A 26013-nucleotide genomic window follows, 5' to 3' on the forward strand; every position below is an offset into this window, starting at 1 on the left:
GTACACACCTTCTCCTCCTCGCACAGTAGTTTGTTGCACATCAATCTCGCCTGTTTGCTGTTGAGGTAAATTGTTTCCTGTTTGGCTGACAAGGATTGTGATGAGTAGCCACAGAGAAACTGCCACACAAGTATGTGGGGCACACATTCCTGGAAGCAAAGCAGGTGGGTGGCCCGATGAGTGCATTTGCATTGTAAATGGTCTTTTGGATATTGCCCATTTAGGAGCCCACACTGGTCCCACCCCCATAGCGACACTTGCACCCTGCCATCCTACTGTGTTCCCCAGCTTTTATTTCTAGTTTTTCTTTTTAAAAATCTGATTTTATGTGTAGGTTGTTTGGCCCACATGTGTGTATGTACACCATGTGTGCGCCTGGTGTCTGTGTGGCCCACGTGTGTGTATGTACACCAGTGTGTGCCTGGTGTCTGCAGAGGCCGGAAGAAGGCCTTTGTCTTAGTCACTGTTCTATTTTTGTGAAGAGAAACGATGACCAAGGTAACTCTTATAAAAGAAAGCATTTAATTTGGGGATTTGTCTTCAGTTTCAGAGGTGAGTCCATTATCATGATGGGGATTGTGGTGGCATGCACGAAGTTGGAAAAGTAGCTAAAAGCTACATCCTCATCCATAGGCCTAGAGAGAGACTCTAGACTGGGCACGGAAATTGAAACCTCAAAGTCCACCCCTAGTGACATGCTTCCTTTAACAAGGCCACACCTCTTAATCCTTCTCATTCTCTCAAATAGTGCCACTCCCTGGTGACTAAGCATCCGAATATATGAACCCATGGGAGCCATTCATATTTAACCACCAAAGCAGGATTCCCTGGCACTGGGGTTACAGGCAGTGGTCAGGTGCTATGGGGTGCTGGGAATAACAACAAAAAAAAAGTCCTCTCCTATTCCATTCCCCAATTTGTAACATTGCTGATTTTTTAATTCCAATCCTTTTTTCTATTTTATTTTGTTTTTAGTATACATCATTTCTAGGAGCACATTTATGTTGTCAACACTATTTGACAGAACTACAAAAATGCCTTATACAACCACCACCGTCCCTAACCCCTGCCAGAGCAGTGTGTGCGCTAGAATAGAAGACTCTCTGTGGATAGACACCTTAACACTTAGAATCCTCAGTTATAGCCTGATTCTCATTTGAGTCCTGTGTTTAAGAAATGTATTTTTTTATTTTTTAAAGATTTATTTATTTATTTATTTATTTATTTATTTATTTATTTATTTATTATGTATACAACATTCCTTCCATGTACACCTGCATGCCAGAAGAGGGCACCAGATCTCATTAGAGATGGCTGTGAGCCACCATGTGGTTGCTGGGAATTGAACTCAGGACCTCTGGAAGAGCAGTCAGTGCTCTTATCCTCTGAGCCATCTCTCCAGCCCCCGAAATGTATTTTTTAAATTATACTTATTTGTCCATGTATATACTTATTTATGTGTGCATGTATGTATATGTTTGTGAGTGTGCCTATGGAGATCAGAGGACACCTTCTAGGGGTTGATTCTGTCCATTCATCATGTGGGTCTGGGGATCAAATTCATGTCACCAGGCTTGGCAGCAGGCACCTTTACTCACTGAGCCATCTCCCCATCCCTGGAGAGACATGTTCACCATTATAGCATAACAGTACAGTTCCACTGCACAAATAACTACTGTTCATCCCTACTCCCCCGTGTGTGTGTGTGTGTGTGTGTGTGTGTGTGTGTGTGTGTGTGTGTTGAACATGGGTATATGTATAAAGGCATTCTCCTGTAACTGCTGTTTCTGAATTCATCTGGAGTCCATCTATCTTGAGGCACATCCCCATCACTACCCTTGTTGACTAATCCACCACTTTGTGGTGGACATCACCTTCTTCCTTGGGTACCAAGGTTGTCTTTTGAGAAGTCCTTTTGTTAATAAATAGAGAAGAAGGCTGCTCCATGGGGAGGTCAGGCTGCATCATTATCACCATCACCATCATCACCATCTTCATCTCCATCATCCCTTTCACCGTCACATTGAAATCCGAACCATCAGCACCACCATCATCACTACCATTCCCATCCTCTCCCTCATGCAGCTGTATAGACCAATAGGATGCAGATGATGCAACCTTGTAAGCCTGGCACTGAAGAGGAACTGGGCCTGACAGAGCCTGGATGACTACAGAGCCTGGCAACCAACTTTCCAAGATGGACCAGTGCCAACTTGATACAAACTAGAGTTATCTGAAAAGAGGTAACCTCAATTCAGAAAAAAAATACCTCCATAATTTCTGGTTGCAAAGCATTTTCTTAATTAGTGATTGATGTGGAAGAGCCCACCCCATTGTGGGTTGGGTCATCCCTTGACTGGTAGTTCTGGGTTCTGTAATAAAGCAAGCTGAACAAGTTGTGATGAGCAAGCAAGGAAGCAGCACCCTCCGTGGACTCTGCGTCAGCTCCCGGCTCCAGGTTTCTGTGCTGTTTGAGTTCCTGTCCCAACTTCCTTCAATGATAGACTACAATGTGGAAGTCTAAGCCAAAACGAGCCCTTTTCTTCCCAGCTTGCAAATTTTGATCATGGTGTTTCATCACAGTCATAGGAACCCTAACTAAGACAGTATATTGTGGGTCCTGCAGGTGCAAAGAAAACTGGCTTCTCATTGGATATCCAGAGATGCACACAGCACACAGCTGAAGGCGAGAAGACTCTGGAAGGCTTTTGGCCAGCCCGCTGTGTACCCTCTGTACTTTGTGCTATTGGGGGCCATGTCCCCTGGTGCTCCATAGCCCACTGTCCTGTGTGAGTGCTCCTCACTGTCTGCTGGCCTCCAGGCTTCTTCCCTTGGTCCCAGTTATCAGGTCTCAGGGTCATCATGTCAGCTGTGGAACCTATAGGAAGGGACATAAGCACCACTCTGCCTTTTTGGCTGGGAATTCACTCAGCTTCTGGGAATACCTGAAATGACAATGGCTCAAGCCAAGTAGAAATTAATTTTCTTTTCTTGCTATGGGAAGGTCCAAAGCTGAGTCCGTGGCTGGAGCAAACGCTCTATGATGTCATTAGAGATAAGACCTCCAAATTCTTGGTCTTGAGACGCTCAGATTCGAAGATGCCTGCCTGCAGGCATTCCAGCCGTCAAATCCTTTTCTAAAACAAAGCAAGAAGGATTCAGTCTTCCTAATTTAATGAAACACCTTCTGCTTATATCTCACGGGCGACTTCCAGCAGCAAAGTGACTGGCAGAGGGGCATCGTGATTTAAAATGAAGTTCTGCCACCATACATAGTAAAGTTGTTTGTACAAAGCTCCCTGTGGCTCAGTTTCCTTTGTGCTTGGAGTTGGGAGAGAATTAGTGGCCAGTACCGCAGAAGGCCCTGGCCAGGCTCCCAGCGGAAGCCGGTAAACAGAAGGCAAGGGGTTTGACCTACACTTACTTCTTTGAGCCTGGAGGACAAAGCGCTTGAAACTGCTGTGAAAGCCAGAGCAGTTCTCCCTTCTGGAGGCGGGGCAGTAGAAAGGGGCTGGGTTCCAGGCACTCGAGGAGGTCCCCAGTGGGCGCTGCCTTGCCCACAGTGGGCTAGTCCCTGCCCCCGGGAGCCAAGGAGAGGCTGTGGAAGATGACAGTCTTGGTTGTCACAGCTGCTGTTCTTTTTGTTTTTGAAGCAGGAGACCTGCCTGGGTATTTTGGGGTTTGTTTGTTTGTTTGTTGTGAGACAGGATCTCATGTGTAGCTGAGGATGACTTTCAGTTGCTTCCACCTCCTGCACGCTGGGATACAGGTGTGCACCAGCACGTCTAGTCCATGCAGTGCTGCACGCTGGGATACAGGTGTGCACCAGCACGTCTAGTCCATGCAGTGCTGCACGCTGGGATACAGGTGTGCACCAGCACGTCTAGTCCATGCAGTGCTGGGGACTGAAGCCAGGGCTTCATGCTTGATAGGCAAGCACTCTTTCAGCTGAACCACGTCTCCAGCTTCTTGCCCGAATGATTTTTTAAGGCAGGGTCCTAACAAGGCGGTGGTTGATCAGCATCTGTCAGGAGCTGACAGGGTCAAGGACAAGGTCAGGAGAGGCAGTCCAGGGAGGCTGCGGGAGGAGGGATGGGAGGACGGTTGTGAGGAGATAGAGGAAGGGAGGAAGAAGAGTGAGCAGGGCGGGAAAGGGTGGAGAAAGGTGGGTAAGCACCCAGACAGGAGCCTGGCAAGAAGTAACCCGCTGCTGTAGTAACCACTACAGGAGTTTCTCAGACCCCGTTAAGCCCAAAGGGGCCCTGATATTTACCTGCAGGGTGAAGATTTTCATCCTGGCTTTGTGCTGGGAACCCAGACCTCAGCCAAAAGGAGCTGGGATGGGCAGGTTGGGACCTCAGGTGGACAAGGTCAGGGAATGAAGGGTGATGTTCCATGGAATGAATGCCGAGAAGGGTGTAGGGACAACAGCAGGGTTAGAATGAAGATCTGGGGAGTGCTAAGTCTGAACTGTGGCTAGCTGGATTGAGAGAGGCAGCTGTAGGCCTGGGGTGGGGCCAGGTGCAGCACTTGCTGAGGGCAGAGAGGTACCCAGGGACTCAGCTCAAGCACTGGGGCGGGGCCAGCACCAGGATTGTGGCCCAGAGGAAGGCGGGTGGGCACCGATGGTAACCAACAGGAGGCAGCTGCAGTGCACCTGCAGGCCAGCCAGGTGCAAGGCCTGTGGGAAGGGCGGGGCAGGATGCACAGGTCTCCTGAAGCCAAAGTTGCTTAGGGATCTTTGTGTGCCCTTTCCCTGCTTCTGCACCTGTGGCTGCTGCGGGCATCTTTGGAGAGACATGGGTCTTGCTCTGCTGCCCACAGCCTTGCTGGTCCTGCCTGCCCTACTGCTGTGGCCCACACTGGCCCAGGACTCTGAGGAACCCAATGTGCGTTGTGGAGGTGAGTGCTGGGGGTGGGATGTAGGGTGTCTCAGCTCCAGGCTTCTGGAGTAGTACACAGCTTGCCCCTACTCTGTGGGAGACAGGCTGCCTGACAGGTTCCTTTCGCCATTGCTCCTGTGTCTCGGGACTCAGAAGAAGCCCTCTGAGGTTCCTGCTATGTGGCTGCTGTTCCAGTCTTGGGGTGCACAGCTTGCTGCTTGCTGTTCTGGCATTTCAACTGTCCTGATGTGGCTTCTGTGTGAATCTGCGTGAACAAGGAGGGTCCCTTGCCTCTGCCAGCCTTGTCTGGGGTAGGCTGGAGCCCCAGTGTGACTAGAGACAGAGGCAGGTGCCGGTCACCACTGGGTAATTTGATGGGCTGCTAGTACCAGGAACCAGGGAGGTGATGCTTGGCTAAAGAAGAGCTGCTGTGGTTTTGGATGTCATTCTACCCCTTGGATCCACAGGGTTCACAGGTGGCTCCAGTTATTAGAGGACAAAAGACAGGACAGACCTTATCTCAGCTCTGACATCCACAGTAAGCACCTCTAGTTAATAGAACTGTAGGAGATGTAGGCAGGAAGGCGATAATCCCCTCTCCCGAACAAAATGCCTGTGCTTGGAATGCCCCGTTGGTAGAGGACTGCCCATGTGCGGAGGAGAGGGGAACCTGGGGCAGAGGTGCAGCCAAATGCATCTGGTTGGCTTTGGGTTCATTGACGCTTGGGCCTTGAGTAGAATGCTGTGTCATCTGTCTGTTTCTGGGGATCTGCAATCTCCACTTGGGTTTGGGGCAGCCCGGTCATACTGCCTCTTTCTGAGAAGTTAAACCTGTTCCTCGACATGATGTTGGCATCTAGCCTGGCTCTGGGACCAGGAGTGGGGCAGTTGCAAAAGCACCAAGTGGGGGGCGCAGGGGACTGGACACAGAATTGACAGAGGAGCAGAGTCCAAGGAGACGGTCTGTACCAGTGATTTTCAACCTTCCTATTACTGTGACCCTTTAATATAGTTCCTCATGTTGTGGTGACCTCCGACTATAACATGATTTTATCTGCTACTCCATAGCTGGAATTTACTACGGTTATGAATCACAATCCAAATATTTTTGGAGATAGAAGTTTGTTAAAGAGTCGCAACCCACAGGTTGAGAACCACTGGTCTATCCAGTGGGCGTTGACAGGGGTGTGGGGTGGGGTGAGACTGAGGAGGAGTGCTGAAGGGTGGTGATGAGGAGGGGGTGTGTTGCACCCTTCCTAGAGCCATCCTCTCCTTCTCAGAGTCAGCTGAGCCCTTCCGTCCCACCCTAGGCATGTCACTGCCATCCCCTTGGGCAGAGGCCATCAGGGAGGAGACAGAGAACCTACCACGTCCAACAGCCCCTCTGCACAGACCACACACTGGTGTATGTCTTTATTCTAATGCAAGTCATTGATTTCATAAAGCTCTCATGCAAACAGGGGGCTCAGCCCAGGGCCAGCTCCTGTAGGGGTGTGCTGGTGGCCCATAGAGGGAGTTGCCTGTGAAGGTGGCTGCCTGAGGAAGCCTAGAGCGCCACTTTCCAAGATACCCACAGGGAAAGAAGGGGGTGCAAGGGGCAGCTGGCACAGAGAGCATGGGTCCTGGGGGCTGGCAAGAGGAGGCAGGAGCTCAGAGGGATGAGGGGATGGGATAAGAATTCCGGTTGCCTGCCTTCTCTCTGCCCTGAGCTTATGCAGTGTGCAATAGGGTTTCACAGCCTTGGTGTGGATTTTAAGTAGGTGTGTGTTGGGGATGCTTTGAGCATTTTGAGATGCTGATGAGTTCTGAATGTATCCAGCATGGGGCTGGGCACAGGGTCATGTGTGCAAACATCCCAAGACCTGAGTGAGGAGTTAGGAGCCAGTCATGAGAAGTGCTCGCTCTCTCTCTCTCTCTCTCTCTCTCTCTCTCTCTCTCTCTCTCTCTCTCTCTCTCTCTCTGTGTGTGTGTGTGTGTGTGTGTGTGTGAGTGAGAGTCTCACGAACCTGAAGCTCACTCCACCATCACTCCACAGCCTTCCTATCAACACCCCCACAACCTCCCTACCATCACCCCAGCACCCCCACTATCACCTATAGTATTCCTACCCTTACCCCACAGCCTCTCCACATGTGCTTGTCTTCTCTTAATGATCAATCCCATCTCAGAGAACTAGATCGTGACCCAGGGAGATGGCTCAAATCTCAGCCTGATGACCTGAAGTTGACCACAGAAATTTGTGTAAAAAGCTGGACTCAGGGGTGTGAATTTGTAATGCCAACTCTTCTGTGGCAAGATGGATGTGGCAAGACAAGGACAAGAGAGATCCTTCTCTCTAAGGGGAAGACGAGAACAGGTCCCTGAAGGTTGTCCTCTGATCTCCATATGCCTGCCTTGGTACATGTACATGATCTCTCTCTCTCTCTCTCTCTCTCTCTCTCTCTCTCTCTCTCTCTCTCTCTCTCTCTCTCTCTCTCTCTCCGTGTGTGTGTGTGTGTATGTGTTTGTGTGTTTAAATAAAATTTTTTTAAAGGAAATGGAAGAGAGAAAACAAGCAAGCAAAGCAGGGAGTGGTTTGAGCATACTGGAAACCCATGCCTCCTGTCCTCAGGCTCTATGAATACGTCCATCAACCTCACCAGCTCTCCCTGTGGTCTGTGAGTCTGTTGGAGAAGAGGTAGAGGGAGCATGGTGTGAGAATCCCGCAGGTACCAGCTCTTATAGACACTGGTGAGGTCTGCGCTTGCCCCATGGGCAGGGCTCACAGTGCCGATGCAGTCTAACAGTTCATCTCCAAGGCCGGTCCTGCTTTCCTGAGGACACCTGTACTGTGTCGACCACCCGCCACCTTGGCCTCCTTTCATGGGGTTTCAGCAGCTTGCAGACAGCAGCTTTCCATATCTTCCCACCTGTCTGTCACTCAGAGCGGGCTCTTCTGCCTCACGTTGCTGACAGACCTCTCAGCCCATCAGCCCTCAGCATAATGGACAGCCTAGGCTATTGATTTAGTGACAACCGCTCCGCTGAGACTAGAGCTAATGTTTTCATTACACTAAAAACATTTGAACAAGTTCATTCTGAATTAGGGAATGGATAGCGTTCACGGAAGGGGGGTGACTTTTGGAAACCTGAGCTGAGACCACAGTGACAAGGGGGTGTATGGATGGACTCATGCCACAGAGCACTCCCAGTGAGAAGCCACACATCTCAGGGACTCTGCCTCCTTACTTTTCCTTTGGGGTTTCTGACTTGACTGCACTGACCAGTTGACCCCTGTGTCCCCAGGTCCCTCTCTTCTTCCTCTCCTTCAGCAGTCAGCCTGAACCGCATCTGTGTAGGATGTGCAACCTCCTCATCTGACTTCTGGGCCTTTTCTATGAGACGGCTTCACCTCTTCCCACCCGGACTTTGCACTGTTCTATAGACCCATGTGACCAGCCCCTTGCCGTCGGGTTCCCATGTGTGTTAGGTGCTTTCTATTGCTGTGAAGCAACACCATGCCTAAGGCAACTTATAGATGGAAGGGTTTATTTGGCTGGAGTTCCAGAAGGACAAGAATCCATTGCCACCGAGGCAGGGAAGCACAGCCAGAGCAGCAAGCTGAGAGATCACTTCTTGAACCTCAAGCAGGAAGCAGAGTGCCCTGCCACGTCGTAACTCCTCCTGCAAGGTCACCTCCTAGTCCTCCCCAGATGGTGGAGTCTGAGTTGACCACATTTCCTTCACAATATCTGAAAACTTGGGGCTAGGTGTGGGGACTTGGGAGCTAGACGGGCCTTGGCTGCTACTGTGGGTGAACTTTGTGCCTGCGGCTGGTGGATTAGGGGTCTTCAGTGTTTTCTGGTAGGAGCCAATGGGAAACTGAGCTGTGTGTTGAAACAAGCCCAGGTGCTCACCAATCTTGCCTGTGTCCTGCCATGAAAGAGAGACACCCTGGGCCCCTGTTAAAGCTGAAGCATTAGAGCAGAGATGGGTGTTCTCCCATGAGGAAGTCAGCTGAGCTAGAGGAGTATAGGCCTCTGCTCTCACAATGCCCAGCGCTAACTGCCTGTCTCGCCAAACTCTACCCAGACTGAGCTCTGCAGGCTGGGAGCCAAGCTCTTCTTTGGAACGTACTTTGGAACTGGCTTTATTGAGACATCATTTTTCTTCTGGGCAGCACAGGTTTCTGAGTCCGCTGGAAAAGGCCCAGTACTCTTGGATGTGATCACAGGGGTTCAGTCATAGTGACATCCATCGGCGGAGGTGTCTGCCTCACAAGACACCAGACAAAGCTGACCTAAGTGGTTGCTCTGTCACTCAGAACTCACGTGAACTTTGCATTTTAGAGTCTTTCTACAACTAGACTTTTGGTTGTTGTTTTTGTTTTCTTCTTGTTGTTTTCAAGACAAGTTTTCTCTGTGTAACAACTCTGACTGTCCTGGAGCTCACTTTGAAGACCAGGCTGGCTCAAACTCACAGAGATCTGCCTCTGCCTCCCAAGTGCCCCCACTGCCAGACATACCTAGACTATTTTGTCTTAGTTTTTTTGAGACAAGTTCTTGTTATGTACTCCAGGTTAACCTTGACCTCACTGTGTAGCCCAACTGACATGGATTCCCCCTGCTTCAGCCTCTTGAGTTCTGGGATTACAGGCATGCTCCACCAGGCCTGGGTTTCACCAGATCCTTTTTCTGCAAATGTGGCTGCGGTTGGAGTCTCAAAGGGCTCTCAGAAGAGAGTCTGATTGTCAGAGCCCTTTTGTGGCTGTACCTGGAAGAGCTTCCACCCGCCCACTCTCTGCCCCTCAGTCACCTACACACAAGTTTCAGAGGGGCCTCAGAGAAGATGACAGCAGGGTTAGGAAGTTCAACTAGCTTTTAAACCTTTGGCCCTCACAGAGTGAGACACAGACCATGGGACTCACCTAGGCTGCTGAGCACACAGAGAACACAGAAGGCCAGTAGCTGCTATTGTTACATGTGGCCTCCAACTCCCCCAAGAGTGTCAGGGTGTAGCCTCCCCAGAGCACCTCTAATTACAAAATGCTTTCTTTTTCCTGACACAGACCCACAGGACCTGTAAGACCCATGGGGTGGGAAATAACATAGAAGTACCTGCCTGTGTCTTGTGAAACAGCAAAGCAATACACAGCCTGTGGCTTTTTCTGGTCTCGCCTTTCCTCCCCTTCACTCCCTTCCTTCCTCCCATTGTTTTTTTTGGGGGGAGGTGCATAGTCTCCTGTGGCCCACTTGAGCTTGGGATCACAAGCATGCGCAGGTCCAGATCACATCCAAGTCCAGACTTTTCTTTAAATAATCACATATTTTGCAGAAAGGATTCAGCATGCAGGGAATGTGAAGTCAAGTCCCTCAAACTAAGACTGACCAATAAAAAGGTATGGAAACAAGGTCTGTGTGGTGTTGTCTGACTGGGCTCAGTGCATTTCCAGCCACATGAAGGCTGGGCATGATGGCTTTCTTTGATATTAGCACCCAAAGTCTTCCCGCTGTGCATCTGCCCATATTTCTACCAAAGCAAACAGCATTTTCTAAACAGGGCTCTCTGCGTCCTAGGAACACAGGGCCTCATCCTAAACATGGAAGATGGTGTGGCTTGTGGTAAACAGAATGACATTGAAACAAGAGAGTCCCCAAAAGTGGCCTCCGCACCCTAATGCCAATCTCCTACCTTCCCAGAAGCAAGGGTAGGAGCATTCTGACTCCATGCAGTTTGTTTTAAAGCAGCATTCTGTAGGGCTTTTTTTTTTTTTTTTTTGTCCTTCCCAGCGTTCATCCCTCATCTTTGTCTCTCAGCAAGAGCATCTTAAAGTTGTGAAAATGAGTTCTTGCCTTACAGTGGCTCTGATTTTAGACCTGGAAAATATAATTTGGGTTAAAACTCAGTAGGGAGCCCCTCCCTTGGCCGGGTTGCCGTGGTGATGGGATGGGGGATGCAAGGCCTGCTGCTACTTGCAGGAGCCCCGGGCTTCAGTTTTGTCTGCACCAGCTGGTAAAGCCTCATCGTTGCAGACCTCCCCCCACCGGCTGCCTCCTGAATCTCTGCCCAGTGCCCGACCCTCACAGAGCGGGATGCTGCTCTCTGGCTAGACACGCACTTGCTAGCTGAGCCCTGCTCTTGTCCAGCTAATGAGCAGTCAAGAGCTTTGGAGGATGGGCCAGGCCTTCACTTGCCCTGGAGGGTGGGTCACAGCCTGCCTTAGCCAGGCATCCTGACTGTTTCCATGTGGGGGACAAGTTGAGGTCAGGCCACAGGATGGCTCTGGTTAAGGCAACAGGCCTTCAGAAATGGAATACATTCCTTTAAAGTGACAAGTAGACAGGCTTGGGAGACCCAGATGCAGGGGCCAGAGAATCTGAGGCCTGGAACTATGGTTGATACCCAGTATCCTGCAGGGAAAGCCAAGAGCATTGCCAAGATGTGGACCAGATGGGCACCAAGGGGCTGATGCAAGCAACAGAGAATGGCCAGTCTATTGACTTCCTTACTCTAAAAGGCAGGTTTCCTTCTTATTGCTTGTTAGGGTAGAATTGTGCCCTTCCCCATCCATATACTAAAACCATAACTTCCCTGATGGCTGTTTTGGGAGACAGACCCTTTAAACACGAGGGTAAAGTAAGCTAGATCTGTGGGGTAGGCCTCACCCAGTATGACTGGTGCCCGACACAGGGATGGCCACGGAGAGACACATTGTTGCCAGGCCACTGAGAAAGGAAGCCCTGGGAGGCATTGCCTTGTCCTTGACCCCCTCATCTCACCGTCAGCCTGCAGAATCATGAGAGACTTCTGTTGTCAAGTCCTGTCTGCAACATTTACAACAGTCCTAGAACACCACTGTCCTTGGGAAGGCCACGGGCTTCAGAAACAAGCCACATCCTTCCGAACAAAATGGCTTCAGCACCAGGGGATGGGTTAAACCCCTGAAGTCAGGAGCCCACAAAGGCCTCAGCGTGTCTCCAGAGCTCCAGTTTCTTCCCTCACCCTGTTCTGCCCTGGCTCTGAGTCTCCTACAGGTCTCTGTTTTGTAAAGAGAAGAAGCTTCCAGAAGACCTCCAGCAGCTTTTTCTTTCACATCCCATCTCCATGTATACGATGCACACTCATCCCATACCATACCAGGATGCAGTTAGAGGCCAACAAGTAGAGTGAGCAGTGTTTAATCGCAGAAGCAAGTGGGCAGCAATGGTACCTGGGAGGCAGCCCCTGTGACTGCCCTGCCCTGAGCATCGCCCCCATCACTAGTGCTTTTGATTTTTTGCCTCCCAGTGTGCTCTCAAACTCACTGAGTTCTTAGCGTTTGTGTTAATCATGGCTGTAACTGAAGCTATAGTCAGTCATCTCTCACCAGGATGGTTGCAGCAGCTCAAAAGTCAGCTACTCGCCTGTATACACCCAGACCCTCCCTCCTGCATCTTCCTGACTATGGCCTAAATGATCTAGAAGCATACAAATCTGAAGGGCCACTAAATCAGAAGACTGGTCACTCTTGGCTCCGAATGAAGACAACTTGCCCCAGCCCATCCTGCTGCCTCAGCACATAGCTCCAGTTCCTCTTCCTCTCCAGGGATCTGAGATCCTGATTTTGTCTTTGTTTTGTTTTTCTTGTCCCTCCATCTCACCTTGTACTTTTCCATCACCGAATTTGCATATATGATTCCTCTAACTCGACTTGTCAGCAATGCCTAGTTCTTGGGTCTCTGTGGCTTTTTAGGGTCTTCCCCTTTTCTCCATGGGTACCCACCCACCTGTCTGTGTTACCTATCCTAAACTCAGACATTAGACATCAGCTCGCTTCCACAGTCTCTTCCGCAGCATCCCCCTGTGCCTGTGTATGCAGTGTGGCTGGTAGCCCTTCATGGATGTGGCCCTGGCACTGGCTCCCACTTGTCTTCATTTCCCCGTGCCTGTGTGTGCAGTGTGGCTGGTAGCCCTACGTGACCTGGACCCTGGCAACCTTTCACCATGAGGTAACCAGTGTGACTCCTTACACAGTGGCCAGGGCCCTCTAAGATGGCTGTGGTGAGGCTCAGAGGGGCCTTGGGGGTTCTTGGGCTCCACACTTTGCACAGTACCACTTTACTATGCATATCAAGGCAGGTCGCAGGTATTGCTAGACCCAGGACTGCCAAAACAGACACTTCAATATCCCTGGGTGGAGGAGAGGCTACGTGTGTGTGAGTCCTGTTTTCTGACCTGCACCATCCACCCCATTCTCCTAGTATGTAATTCCTCCTTTCTGAAAGATGCCAGAGCTCTGTTACCTGTAAGCCCATCAATGGAGGAATGAAGGTGGTTATGGCGGTTTGAATAGGAATGATCCCCATAGGTTCATGTGTTTGAATGCTTGGCCTACAGGGAGTGGCAAGGCACTATTAGGAGGTGTGGCCTTGTTGGAGTAGATGTGGCTCCGTTGGAGGAAGTATGTCACTGTGGGGGGAGGGCTTTGAGGTCTCAGAAGCTCAAGCCCAGGCTCAGTGGCATACTAACTATTCCTGCTGTGGATCAAGAAGTAGAACTCCCAGCTCCTTCTCCAGCACCATGTCTGCCTGCATGCCACCAGGCTTCCCGCCATGATGACAATGGACTAAATCTCTGAAACTGTAAGTCAGTCCCAATTAAATGTTTCCTTTCTAAGAGTTGTCATGTCTCTTCACAGCAAGAGAAACCCTAAGACAGTGGCTTTTCTCACTCCAAGTTGCGGAGCCCGAAGTGTTCGCACTGTGAGCTGTGATCCTCAACCCAGTGAGATGTAATTTCAGCCTAAGTGAAGGCTCAGGTGTCTCTTGTCTCAGAAGTTGACCCAGGCTAGGCCATCCGTCATTTAAATGTCTGCAAAGGAGTGGAGCTTGCAATACACCTTCTTATTGGGACATCACATGCCAATTTAAACATAATTGATCATGCAGAGGTTAGTAGCCACCTCAACCCATGCTCCTTGTCCTAGAGTGCTTCAGGAAGTTCCATGGGTCCTGTCTCCGGACGGGTCAGGTGTCCTTGGGTGCCAACGGTATCCTTGGATGCCTCTCACTATCTGGCTTTCTTCTGGGACTGAGCTCACAGGCAGATGAGCACTCCTGCAAGGTAGGGCAGTGATTTATGCTCAGTGACTTTCTTTGTACCTTGAAGATAGCCAGTGTCAAGCATCAGATTCCTTTGCTTCCAGAAAGGAACAGCATCAAAGAGCAAGCAGTCCCTGAAAGGCAGTACCTGCCTGTTCTTCTGTGTAAATTCTTCTGTCGTATCCAGTCCAGGCTGTGTGCCATGCTGGCACTGGGAGGTGATGTGTGGACAGGGTCTGTGCTTGTGGATGTCTAGAGATGGCCCATCGCCTGAACCAGGAGCTCACCTGAATTTCCTGTCCCCATTTTCAAATCTTCCTCTGTCAGAGAAAGAGGAAGACAGGGAGAGAGGAGGAGCTGCAGTGTGGAAAGGATGGGGAGACCCAGCTGGGCGGGGGGCTTGCCCTCTGGCAGGCAATGTGACCTGCCAGTGCCCCCATGAGGCTCCACTCCTGCCGTCTGCTTTAATAAACTCTAAACTCCAGTGGCTTATGTGAAGATTTCAGATTAACATTTAAATTAATGCTGGACTTGAAATATGGAGCCCAGGTCGCTGATGTGACTCTCCTTTAACATGTTCTGTGACCTGGGGCAGAAATTTAAAATGATCTTTTCTCAAAGAGCTGTTCCTCCTTGGGGAGGTAGAAGATGGTGTGGCAGTGCTGGAGGAACCCCTCCCACCCATCCTGTCCTTTCCGGAACCTAATGGTGTCTTCTCGACCCTGAGAAGCTCCCCCAAACCATGGCTGTGGGTCCTCCCTCTGGGGGTTTTGTTTTCTGGGTAGCTCCTCAACGCTCCAGTCCCATACTGGCTGAGCCTAGACGCAGAAGTAACGCTGAAGTCCCGATCCTAGGATGGGGTTAGTGAGTAGGTCACAAACAAGAAAAGAACTCTGCTTAGTCGCTGGGAGGGGAGGAAAAAGAACAGAATGGGCTAGGAGAGGAACATTTGCCCGGTGACAGTTCTTCACCTCACAGTGAACACCACAGTGATCTCTTTGGCCTCAATAGCCAGGATTCCTGTCCTGCCTTGCCAGTTCACAGCCCGCCCCAGGAAGGGTGACCATGACCTGAGACTTGCTGGCTGGAAAGGTTCCAGACACAACCACAGTCCTTCCTGGGAGAGACAGGGAAGTGCAAAGCCATCCTTTATCTTTGTTCTACCATCCCTGCTCTCCCCTGCTCTTTAACCCTCCAGGAGGGATCTGGAAGCCCACTGGGAGGCGCTGAGCTCACAGTTCATCACTGGACATCGTATTGTTTCCTGTTCCTCACTGCCTGAGACCAGCTCCAGCCAGCATCCTCACTCTAGTAGTAGGAAAAGAAGGACCAAGGGTGAGCTGGCCCTTCTGGGAGCTTCCAGAACAAACAGTTGTAGAGCCAGCATGTGTCACTGGGAGGGATGCTTGCATTCCATGACCTAGGAGTGTAATGATAATAGCCTGGGGCAGCCTCTCGGTCTCACAGGCTATGTCAACATAGTACCAGCTGAATCATGGCCAGTTACATCTGTGACCACGGCCACGCAGACCTTCCATCCTCGTGGACCATGGTTGAGGAGAAACCCTAGCCATTCCTCTAGAGGCCTCAGGCTAACTGCACAGGATTTACCATCCAGTAACAGTCTCCCATCCAAGTACTAGCCAGGCCCAACCCTGCTTAGCTTCTGAGACCAGATGAGATTGGGTGGTATGACTGTATGCTGATCCAGTAATGGTAATAATGACTGACAACAGCTCATTCTGACCTGGCTGTCATCGGCAGGCTCAAGATGGTAGCCGGGCTTGCATGACACTAATATCTTAGTTCCAAGTCTGTGGCTGAGGGTGGCTCAGAGCTGCTGAGCTGGATGTGTAGGTACCAGGGAAGCAGCTCTGGACCACAGAGGCTCCAGCATCAGCTGCAGGGCAGCACCCATGCTACTATAGAACCATTTCAACCTCTGCCTAGAAAGTGACAGGAAAGCAGCAAACACGCCACCACCAGCTACATACACGATCCATCCTTGCCTCATTAGCCCAGCCTGTGGCACCTGCTGCTACATTCTGATGCTCATTCAGAAGAGCACCTAACCCAGGGTCATATCTCCAGTGCCAAAAGCTGGTGCTGGGAGTGTGGGGTTACACTGCTCCAGCAAGGAGACTCCAGGGTAGAGAGCCAGGGTGGAATAGACGGCTTCTGAGTCACTCACCAGCCTGGTGAACCAACTAGGCTGGCACGCAGCTCTGTCTGCACAAAGTACTTGGGACCTGGGTTTTTCCTGTTACGTTTCTTCAGCGTCCACAAAGCTGTTTCTGTGGTGCTGACCTCTTGTCCACAGACAGGTAGGGACAAGAAATCCAAAGTTGACTTCCAGTCCAGCTGAGGAGGTTGGTGTGGAGGCACCAACGGCTTTATTACAGTAACAGCTCATCTATCTCAAGCTGGATGCTGAGCACCTAAGAGGAAGGGAAAAAGATTTTAAGTGGGGGAGATCATCCAGAGAGCCCCTAAGAAGTGTGTTTCAGAGTTCACAGAGATGGACTTTTAAGAGCAAGGGGCAACTTTGGGCAATGCTTTCCTGTGATGTAAGTGGCTACTTAGGCCAAAGCAAAACCACCAGAGGGGCTCTGGGTTGATGAGCTGCCAGCACTAGCAGGGTCCCTCAGTTACTACAGTGCCATCTATGTGCAAAGGACAGCATATGGTTTGGAAGGCCAGAATAGAGGGGCTGAAGAGATGGTGCAGTGGTCAAAAGCCCTTGCTGCTCATGCAGAGGACCCAGGTTTGGTTCCAGCTTTTAGGAGGAAAGATGGCTCCCTAAATTCTGGGGAACGTCTCTTTGCTTTGCTTTAGTAAGGGTGTCATTTGTCAATTGAAACAGACAGAATACAATGATAGAATGCTATATAAGGCCTAAGTTTGATTCCCAGCACCCAGCAGATCCATCAGTCCAATGGCCTCCATGCACACCAGGCATGCACATTGTGCACAGACATACACATATACACGTGAAATAGAAACATCTTTTTTTTTTTAATAAAGAAAAGCAAAAGGACCAATGTACAAAAGGGACATAAAGAATCCAGGGTAGCCGGGCGGTGGTGGCGCACGCCTTTAATCCCAGCACTCGGGAGGCAGAGGCAGGCGGATCTCTGTGAGTTCGAGGCCAGCCTGGTCTACAAGAGCTAGTTCCAGGACAGGCTCTAAAAAAGCTACAGAGAAACCCTGTCTCCAAAAACAAAAACAAAAACAAACAAACAAAAAAAAAGAATCCAGGGTAGCATGGTCCAGCTGTCTTGGGAACTACAGAACAGGAATCTTCTGTCTCTCAGCCAGAGCCCATGCACATCTGTGGCCGCAGGAGCTCTGTGCCCAGGGGAGCAGCAGGCGCTTCCTCCACCCATTCTGCTCCCCTCCCTTGACCACACCATCTGTCTTGTTTAGCATGCAGGGCCCTGATGGATGAGGTGGAACATGACATCAACAAGGCTCGACAGAAGAAAACCAAGGTGGGCTCCTACCGAATCAGGCCTGACGGGACACAGGAGAGGAAAAAGGTAGCGGAAAAGGAATTATGTGCCAGTATATAATTGCGGATATGGGCAATTACGAGCCATTTATCCAAACAGCAGTTGGTCTTAATCTTCTAACCTTGCTCTTGTTCGGGGTGTCAGCTCTAAATTGCTTCTGAGTCCTGGGGGACCCAAAGTAATCTTTAAGCTTGAAATTGAAGTATCTCTCTCAGCACCTAAATTTTGTGTTTTGTCAAGTTGGAAGACATTTCGGCTCCGTCGTTCATCAGAATGAAAAATAGCAAGTCCATGGTTCTTGGACAAGACCAGCAGGGGGCCCTGGGAGGTGATAGGGCAGATGCTCAAAGGCTGAGCAGGCCCCTCTTGGGCACTCCACCCCTCCTCCTTCCTGGTCCTACAGATTTCCAGTGCGCGGGGAGAGCAGGATGCATGCTCCTCTCTGCTTAGACAGGCCCATGGCTCTGGGGAAAGAAAGGTCCTCCTTCAAAATTACTCAAAGGGGGCTCTCCCCAAGGGTCTGCAGCGACAGGTGCTGCAAGGGAGAGTGGACTTGACCTGCATGCAAGAGGGCCAGCTGCTGGAGGGGAGGTCAGATATTTTAGGAGATACCACTGCTTCCAAGCACAGACAGTGAATTCCGGAGCTTAGAATAGCTGCCCTGCATGGTGTCCAGTCCAGGTAAAGCTGAACAGCCACAGGAGGTGTGTGTGTGTGTGTGTGTGTGTGTGTGTGTGTGTGTGTGTGTGTGTGTGTGTGTGTGTGTGTGTGTGTGTGCGCATGTGGTCACATGCTAGCAGTATTGCTTTAAAAGCAGCTTTCATGTTTTAGTAACTTGAGTAAGGGTTAACTAATCCGTCGTTAGATAACTTGGATCCATAGAACGGATCTTTTTAATGGGGTAATTGGGGCAACTGAGGAAAAGTAAAGGAAGCAACTACTGTCCCATGGAAGATCAGGCAAAGGGCACAAGGCTAGAGGGGGTTAGAGGAAATGGGTAGCTGTTTGTTGGGAGACACAGTATCCCAGTCATTAAACAATTTCTAATCCTGGAAATGTCCTTCCAGAAAAAAATAAGACCCTGTGATATTGACCACCGTGGAAAAGCCAGATACACAGCTGCTCAGGGAGTCGGATGTAATGACCTGAGCATCTATCTCCCTTCTCACCCTCCTGCAGCATCCTGCAGTGACTTCACCAAAGGCTGTCTGTGTATGAACGCTGCACCCTCCTGGGCTTCTAATATCAAAAAGGAGTTCAATTTACCACTCCCTTCTCCTGCTTGACCCACCTTGGTAGGCTTAGTCCAAAGAGGTTTTTTTGATTTGCCAGGACTTAAAGTAACTTCAAAGTGTCCTCTCTATTGCATGTATTATGGATCAGACACGAGGCAAATGGGGGTTCGGTCCATCAGGAACTTTAGCAGCTGTTAGTGGGCCTTAAATCAGCTCACTGCGGTGGTTATAAGAAAACATACAGCTTTCTCTCAGGCCCGTGGCGTCGGCAAGATGAGCAAGTGTCATGGTCTCCATACTGCCAGGAAGCTCCACAGCCACCGACAGGACCAGAAGTGGCATGATAAACAATACAAGAAAGGCCACTTGGGCACAGCCCTGAAGGCCAATCCTTTTGGAGGTGCCTCTCATGCCAAGGGAATCGTGCTGGAAAAAGTAGGAGTTGAAGCCAAGCAGCCAAATTCTGCTATCAGGAAGTGTGTCAGGGTGCAGCTCATCAAGAACAGCAAGAAGATCACAGCTTTCGTCCCCAATGATGGTTGCTTGAACTTCATTGAGGAAAATAATGAAGTTCTGGTTGCTGGATTTGGTCGAAAGGGTCACGCTGTAGGTGATATTCCTGGAGTCTGCTTTAAGGTTGTTAAAGTAGCCAATGTGTCCCTTTTGGCTCTGTACAAAGGCAAGAAGGAGAGACCAAGATCCTAAATTTTGACAGTGGAAACACAATAATAAATTTTCCTATTCTGAAAAAAAAGAAAACATATAAATGTCAGAAAGCATCTTCTAGAAAAAGAGAAGTCTATTCTGTTATTGTATATAAAGTATTAATATAAAAATTATACCAAGTCTAAAAATCCAAAAGCCACAAAAGCAGGTGGCTGTCCCCAGCATGGGAGAATAGCCTGAAGACACTTTGTTTGAGAAGACTGAACAACACCATACCCATTCCTGGCTGCCTATGCAGAAAATTCCAGGCTTCTCTGAGTACAGAGACTTTGGTAGCTGTGACTTTGGGTTTAGAGACCTGTAATTTTATACAGACAGAGCCCAGACTGGGCACCCACATGCAGGGCCCACACTGGCTCCAGGCTCCTGTGGCTGTATCCTTGGGGCTGGACTCGAAGTCTCCATAAGTTGATTTCCAGACCGAGAACTGTAGATCACATGAAAGACTCATACCAACCACTGAGGTCTGAACTCTGCTTCCCAGGCACGACCAAGACTAGTGTGAATGCCATGCTGCAGAAGGCCACAGCAGGCCTCTGGAGGGGCCTGAGGATGGCCTAGGGAAGGGACAGGCAGTTTGATGGACATTAGTGTTATGGCAAAAGGAACAATGTCTTATGCTCCTTTATAATAGTGGGACATCAGCGCTCACTTTCCACCCCCAGCTCCAGCCTCCTCAGTCAAGAAAACCTCACCCTCACACCTAGACCCACTAGAACCCATGAGTGTGGAGCCTGTTATGACCATCTCAGAACCACCCAGACCTAAGCCAAGGCTAGGGTGCTGACTTGTTCCAATTATTGAGTGAAGCTGAAAGCTAGTACCCACCCTGTGTCACCCTCTGCAAGTATTCGGAGGTCAATGGATCATAGGTTGTCTTTGGCGAGTCCTGTGAAAAAAAGAGAGGGCGGGGCCTTCCTTGACATCAGGACACCTCTTTCCATTACTCCAGATGGTGAAGGATGGGTTCTTCTCAATCAAGATGACCACACCTCTTAGCCACCTTCCATGGCATAAGCAAGACTCTCTGTAGCCAGAAATAGCAGATAACCCATTCCTTTTCCTGACTCTGCACCTCCTGCTCACCTCACAGAGGGCAAACACCAGTGGATGGATGGATGGATGGATGGATGGATGGATGGATGGATGGATGGATGGATAAATAGATAGATGGATGGATGGGTAAATAGATGGGTGGGTAAATGGATAAATGAATGGATGGATAGGTGAATGAATGGATGGGTAAATTAATGAATGTATTGCTGTCAGGAGGAGCAGGCTGGCTGTGTCCCGCAGCCTGGCTCCCAGCCGCCCAGCTAACTTAACCCCCCCCCAAAGAACCACACAGAAATTGTATTAATTAAATTATTGCTTGGTCTATAAGCTCTAACCTCTTATTGGCTAACTCTCACATCTTGATTCAACCCATTTCTAATAATCTGTATGTCACCACGAGGTCATGGCTTATGGGGAAAGATTCAGCATGTCTAACCTGGCAGCTTCATGGCGGCTCTCTGTGTCTGCCTTCTTCCTCCCAGATTTCAGTTCTGTCTTCCCGCCTATCTAAGTACTGCCCTATCAAAAGGCCAAGGCAGTTTCTTTATTTAACCAATAAAAGCAACACAAATACAGAAGGACCTCCTACACCAATGTATGGATAGGTAAATGAATGGATAGATGGGTAAATGGATGGATGAATGGATGGATGAATACCCCTGACCTCCAAGACTATAAAACTTGGGTTATACGCAAATATTTAAAAGAACTTATTTGACAATGTTGCACTGAATTTTATTGTAAAGCTTCTGTTTCCTTGGCTTGGTTTACACAGAAAACATTCAAAATTTTTAATTGTACTGTTCGTTTGATTAGGAAGAACAAAAAAAGAATATACATGGCATGTATGTTCAGTTCAGAGGACAACTTGCAGGATTCAGTTCTTTCCTTGTATGTCCCAAGGAGAAAACTCAGGTCTCAGTCAGTCATTTCTGCCCCAAAGGCTGCCCAGGCAGATCCCAGTGCAAATAAGCAGAAGGGCATAAAACTGCATGGGGCAGGACACTCACCCAGCACCACTAGACCCTGGGAGGCTCTGTCACAGCCCGTGGAGTGAGTTAGGAGGTAGCCTGCCCTAGCCAGGGAGCTGAGCTCAGGCCCAGGATATCTGCCTTGGGGCTATGCCTTGGTCATTGTATTTGCAAAAACAAAACAAAAACCAGGAACAACCCCAAACCCAAAGAAAAGCCTGTCCATCTCCTCATTCCTCAGCTGTTCTCCTTATATACCAGAGGCCTAGCGTGGTAGACAGCTCTAGGATGAGCCAGGGGCAGCCACTGCTCACAAGACAGGGAAAGGAGAGATAAGGTGAGCAATTCAAGTGGTTGAGCTTGAGTCTCAGCAGGGTTGTGTTCCACCTGAAGTCAGGGTAGTGCAAGAGCCTAATGTCACCTCCATATTCATTAACCTTCAGGAACAAAAGAAATGAGCATCAGTTGACAAGAAAGAGAAGATGGGTAGCAGAGAGAGCGCAAAATCACCCTCAGGGTCTGCGCTGTCCTCTAGCCCCTTGGGAAAACCCCTCTGTCACCACCTTGAGTGGCCTCTCCATGCCAGAGATAATAGGGCTTTTATTTTGGGCTTGGTTATGGGAATTACAGGCTCTGGTTCCCCACCTCCAAGAGATGTTCCTGTAATCAATCCCCTCTCTTCCAATGTGGTCACACCAGGAACAGGAGCAAGAGCAGGGATGTCTCCTCCAGTCCACTACAGCAGCCCAGATGTGTTCAGCATCTGGATGAGACCCAACAGGCGTAGCTCATTAACTGATCAGCACCAGTATCCAACCTTGTATCCATGTGATGCCTGATATCAACACAGGGAACTCACTTCTAATCCCTTTGCTTAGGTCAGCTTGGCACCCTCCTCAGCTAGGGCTACCCCAGGCTTTTCCCCATCCTCCCACACCCCTAGCAGCATCTTCATGTCCACCTCCAAAGAATACCTAAGAGGCAGAGGCTGTTCCCTGCAGCCTTCATCCCTCAGCCGGCCTCTGTGACTTAGGAGCACCCCGTGCTTGCTGACACTGTACCCACAGCCATGTGCACCTGTCCAGCCTGTTAGCTGTGGGGTGCCTGTCACCTTCCACACTGGTTCTAGAGTCCTATCACTTGCAAGTCTCCATGCCAATCTCCTGCTATCACACAAAGGTAACCTCCAAAGTACCGAGGCCCTGGCACCAGGGTTGCCTCAAAATCAATGCAGTTGGACCACACACTGAGATGAGTACAGGGTTAGCCTGTATCCCAGCAGCCAGGCTCCCTTCCTGATCAGCTTCTTACTAGCAAGCCTCAAGTCACCAGACAGGTAATTATGAGAACCAAAATTGGTGAGAGCAGGGGTTCCAGGCAATGAATTATCCCAGTCTGAATATTCATACGAGTGTGCCTTGTATGTATGCTCATTTGTATATATGTGCATGCATGTGTATGTGAGTCTGTGCACATGCATAAGTGTGTGTATGCATATCTTAATTCTTTACATATGTATAAGTGAATCTCTGTATACACGTATGTGCATGCACACATGTGAATAAGTGTACAACCACCAAAAACACAGGTTTTCTATTTGCCTCTGGGAGCAGCAGCAATCTGAGCATCACTGTGAATGGTGCGGTGCTGTGTGCTGGCTACAATGGTGACAGTTTGGCTGATTAGGAAGTTCTTGGAAGCCCAGGACTTTCCTGCTTACTGGGCAGGACACATGGGATGGTGTCTCAGCATAGTCCTGCAACACTTGTGCTGTTCCAGGAAGAACCAGCAGGTGGATCTTTCTCCCAGGGCCTCCCATCCTGGATCACCTCAACGGGTTAGCAAGCTCCTCCCCCTCCCTAAATCAAGGGAATTTAACATTTGTGCCTTCTCCATGGGTAGAAGAGAGGGGCATCGAATTAAAAGGGAAAGAGTGTCCTAGTTCCCCCCATGGGCATTGAAACAATGCAGGGACAGTCAGATCCCAAAGTTTGTCCATTTGACGTGGGGAGGAGCTTCACCACCAGAAACAGGTAATTAGGAACTCCTCTGAGGAAACTCCCTAATCCCCCGATACTCTTCTCTGGTCAAAGATGCTCACTTCCCCACTTGTCCTCTTTGATTTTGTAGACCCCACATGTCCTCCCTCTGCTCCATCCAGAAAATGGCTGAAACCTCCCCCTTTTCAAGAATGGCACACTCCAAGACTCAGGGCAGCCTAGTTTGTTGGCCTGCTAAAAATGTCAGGCTCTGTGGGGTACCTGGCTCTCTCCTCCCACGTCCTCGGCCAGGCTCCTGTGTGGAACTTCCTGAGTTCGCAGGATGACTGCAGCAGACAAGGGAAGCCACCTGGAGACAGCTTCTGAGTCACCTGTCACACTGTGTGCATAGAAGGCCATCCCTGTGCCGTTTATTCGTGGCTGTTCAACCCGCCCTAGACATTCTCTAGAGATATCACAGTTTTCCCTTGTAAGAAGATGTGTGGTGCTAGTTTGGATATTGGGGATCTGATAATGAGGAGTTAAGAAGCGATTTCTGTTTTCTGAAGACGGGGTGTGTGGGTGAGTTGGTTCCCCTGAGCTCGACCTTGCTTACAGTGTTCTCCCAGCCGGAGGAGCCAGCCTGCTGCAGGCTGCATGCCACCTTAGTGTGGGATAGTCTCCTAAAGGTTGCATGGGGTTTATACCTCAAGTTGTACATCTAGACTTCATTTTTTTAAGTCCAGAATACTTTTGAGAAGGAAGCAGAAGGTATTGTAAAATCAAACTGTGCGTTCTGGGGCTGCAGAGCTGCCCAGTGGCTAAAGTACTTTTTGTGCACACACAAGAGGTCCTCAGCAACACATAAAAGCTGAGCAGGGCCTGTAATCTGGTACTGGGGAGGCAGAGAGGATCCCTAGGGCCTGCTGCCAGCCAGTCTAGGCAAAGCCACGAGCTTCAGGCTCAGTGTGACACTGACTCACAAAGCAAGGTTTTGAGCAACAGAAGAAAGCCACTGATGTCACGGACTGATACATGTTCTGTGTGAGGAGAGGGAGAGCACTCCACAAGAGTGGGACCGCCAGGACCTAGAGGGAGGGGTCTAGAGAAATGGCCCAGGGGTCGAGTATCTACTGCTTTCATAGAAGACCCAAATTCCACTCATGTCAGGTGGCTCACCTATCTGACATCCTTCTTCTGGCTTCTGTGGACCCCTGCACTCATGTGCACACACCCCATCACACATACATACAAACAATTAAAAATAACCATTAAAAAAATTGCTAAGGTGTACACGATGGTGAAGTCCTGGCACTTGGGAGACTGAGGCAGGCAGATCTCTGTGAGTTCAAAGCCAGCCTGGTCTGCATAGGGACCAGAACAGCCAGAGTTATACAGAGAGACCCCGTCTCAAAAAGCCCTAGAGGGAGACACAGCCCACAGGGACCTCACTGACTCTCTTTTGTGAACGGTATAGACAGAAACTTCTTTGTCGTGGGTCACCTGAATTTCAGAAGCTCTTAAACTCTGGTGTCAGCTCTACCATACAACACATATCCAGACCTCGGCAGAAGCTGATTCTTGCTTGTCACTTTGATCAAACATTTCACAGTGTGCATACTCTAGGGTCTTTCTGGCTCCCAAGTCTGTCTGGATCACACGCAGCTCTGGACACACATGGTGGCTAGGACCAACCACACCGAGAAGCCTATCCTCAGCCAGATTCTTGCTGTTGCTCTTGGGCATTCTGGGATGTGGTGGTCACAGGGCCCAGCCATATGTCCCTCAGGGGAAGTGATGAAGCAAAAGAATCCTCTCTCCATGGAGCCCTGGCCCTGGGCCTGCCCTCCTGAGCCTGACATTCCTGCAGGGATTTCCTGTTCACTGTCTGCCTGTGTGATTGTCCATGTCTGAAAGAGGCCAGAGCTCCCAAAGGGTCAAGCGAGCAGCTCTCAGGAAGCAGAAACACAAATAAGGAATTATCCCCGCTCAATGCCGACTCTGCCCTGCTCTATACTCCCATCTGTGGGGGAAGTGCTGACATCCTATGTTTAGAGCAAGCTGGGGAGGAGGGCCTGGTGAAAGGAGACAGATAGAAATCAGGCCAGTGGAGAGAGCCGGACAGTGTTTGGGCCCCAGCCCCAGCATGCCCTAGCTGTAAGAACTCGGGACCTTCAGCCTCTCATACAGTTATTATTATTACTATTATTATTTTATAATCATTATTGTTATCCATTAGTGCATATGTATTGGGGTAGGATGTGGACATGTGGAAGTCAGCACCCTAACTTCTAGGGATCAAACTCAGGTTGCCAGGGGCTTGCTGGGCAAGTGCCTTTACTGAGATATTTTACCAGCCTTCATTCATTTATTTTAAATTTGAGTTCCTTGTCTTGCCCTTCCGAATTTAAATGCCATTGTTAGTCTAATTGCTTATTGTTTAGCGCACACAATCTGAGGTGAAGAGGTCCCAGAATTAGGTTAGTATTAAGCCTGGTAGCAAATACAGACCTGATTACTTGAGATTTAATTTTAACAATGAAAATATTCAGCATAGAGAAAAAAAAATTGATTATCTAGGGTTTATGCATA

At 49.6% G+C, this 26013-nt stretch overlaps 2 protein-coding genes across 2 annotated transcripts in view; both read left to right on the top strand.

Moving 5' to 3' along the window:
* Positions 1 to 17382: 17382 nt before the first annotated feature.
* Positions 17383 to 26013, top strand: part of Cnpy1 (canopy FGF signaling regulator 1) — a 35598-nt gene continuing 26967 nt past the window's right edge. Inside the window, exon 1 of the mRNA XM_042054591.1 lies at positions 17383 to 17481. Within this exon, the coding sequence (XP_041910525.1) occupies positions 17383 to 17481 (99 nt within the window). The remainder of the gene's footprint in view (positions 17482 to 26013) is intronic.
* On the top strand, positions 18963 to 19394 carry LOC119808038 (40S ribosomal protein S23-like). Its single transcript, XM_038320356.1, has one exon. It carries the CDS (start codon positions 18963 to 18965, stop codon positions 19392 to 19394), a length of 432 nt encoding a protein of 143 aa, XP_038176284.1.

Source organism: Arvicola amphibius, chromosome 2, assembly GCF_903992535.2.
Source record: "Arvicola amphibius chromosome 2, mArvAmp1.2, whole genome shotgun sequence".
In the NCBI taxonomy this organism is placed as follows: Eukaryota; Metazoa; Chordata; class Mammalia; order Rodentia; family Cricetidae; genus Arvicola; species Arvicola amphibius.

Coding starts and splice junctions, on each gene's coding strand:
- LOC119808038 (XM_038320356.1), top strand. CDS start 18,963: ATGAGCAAGTGTCATGGTCTCCATACTGCCAGGAAGCTCCACAGCCAC.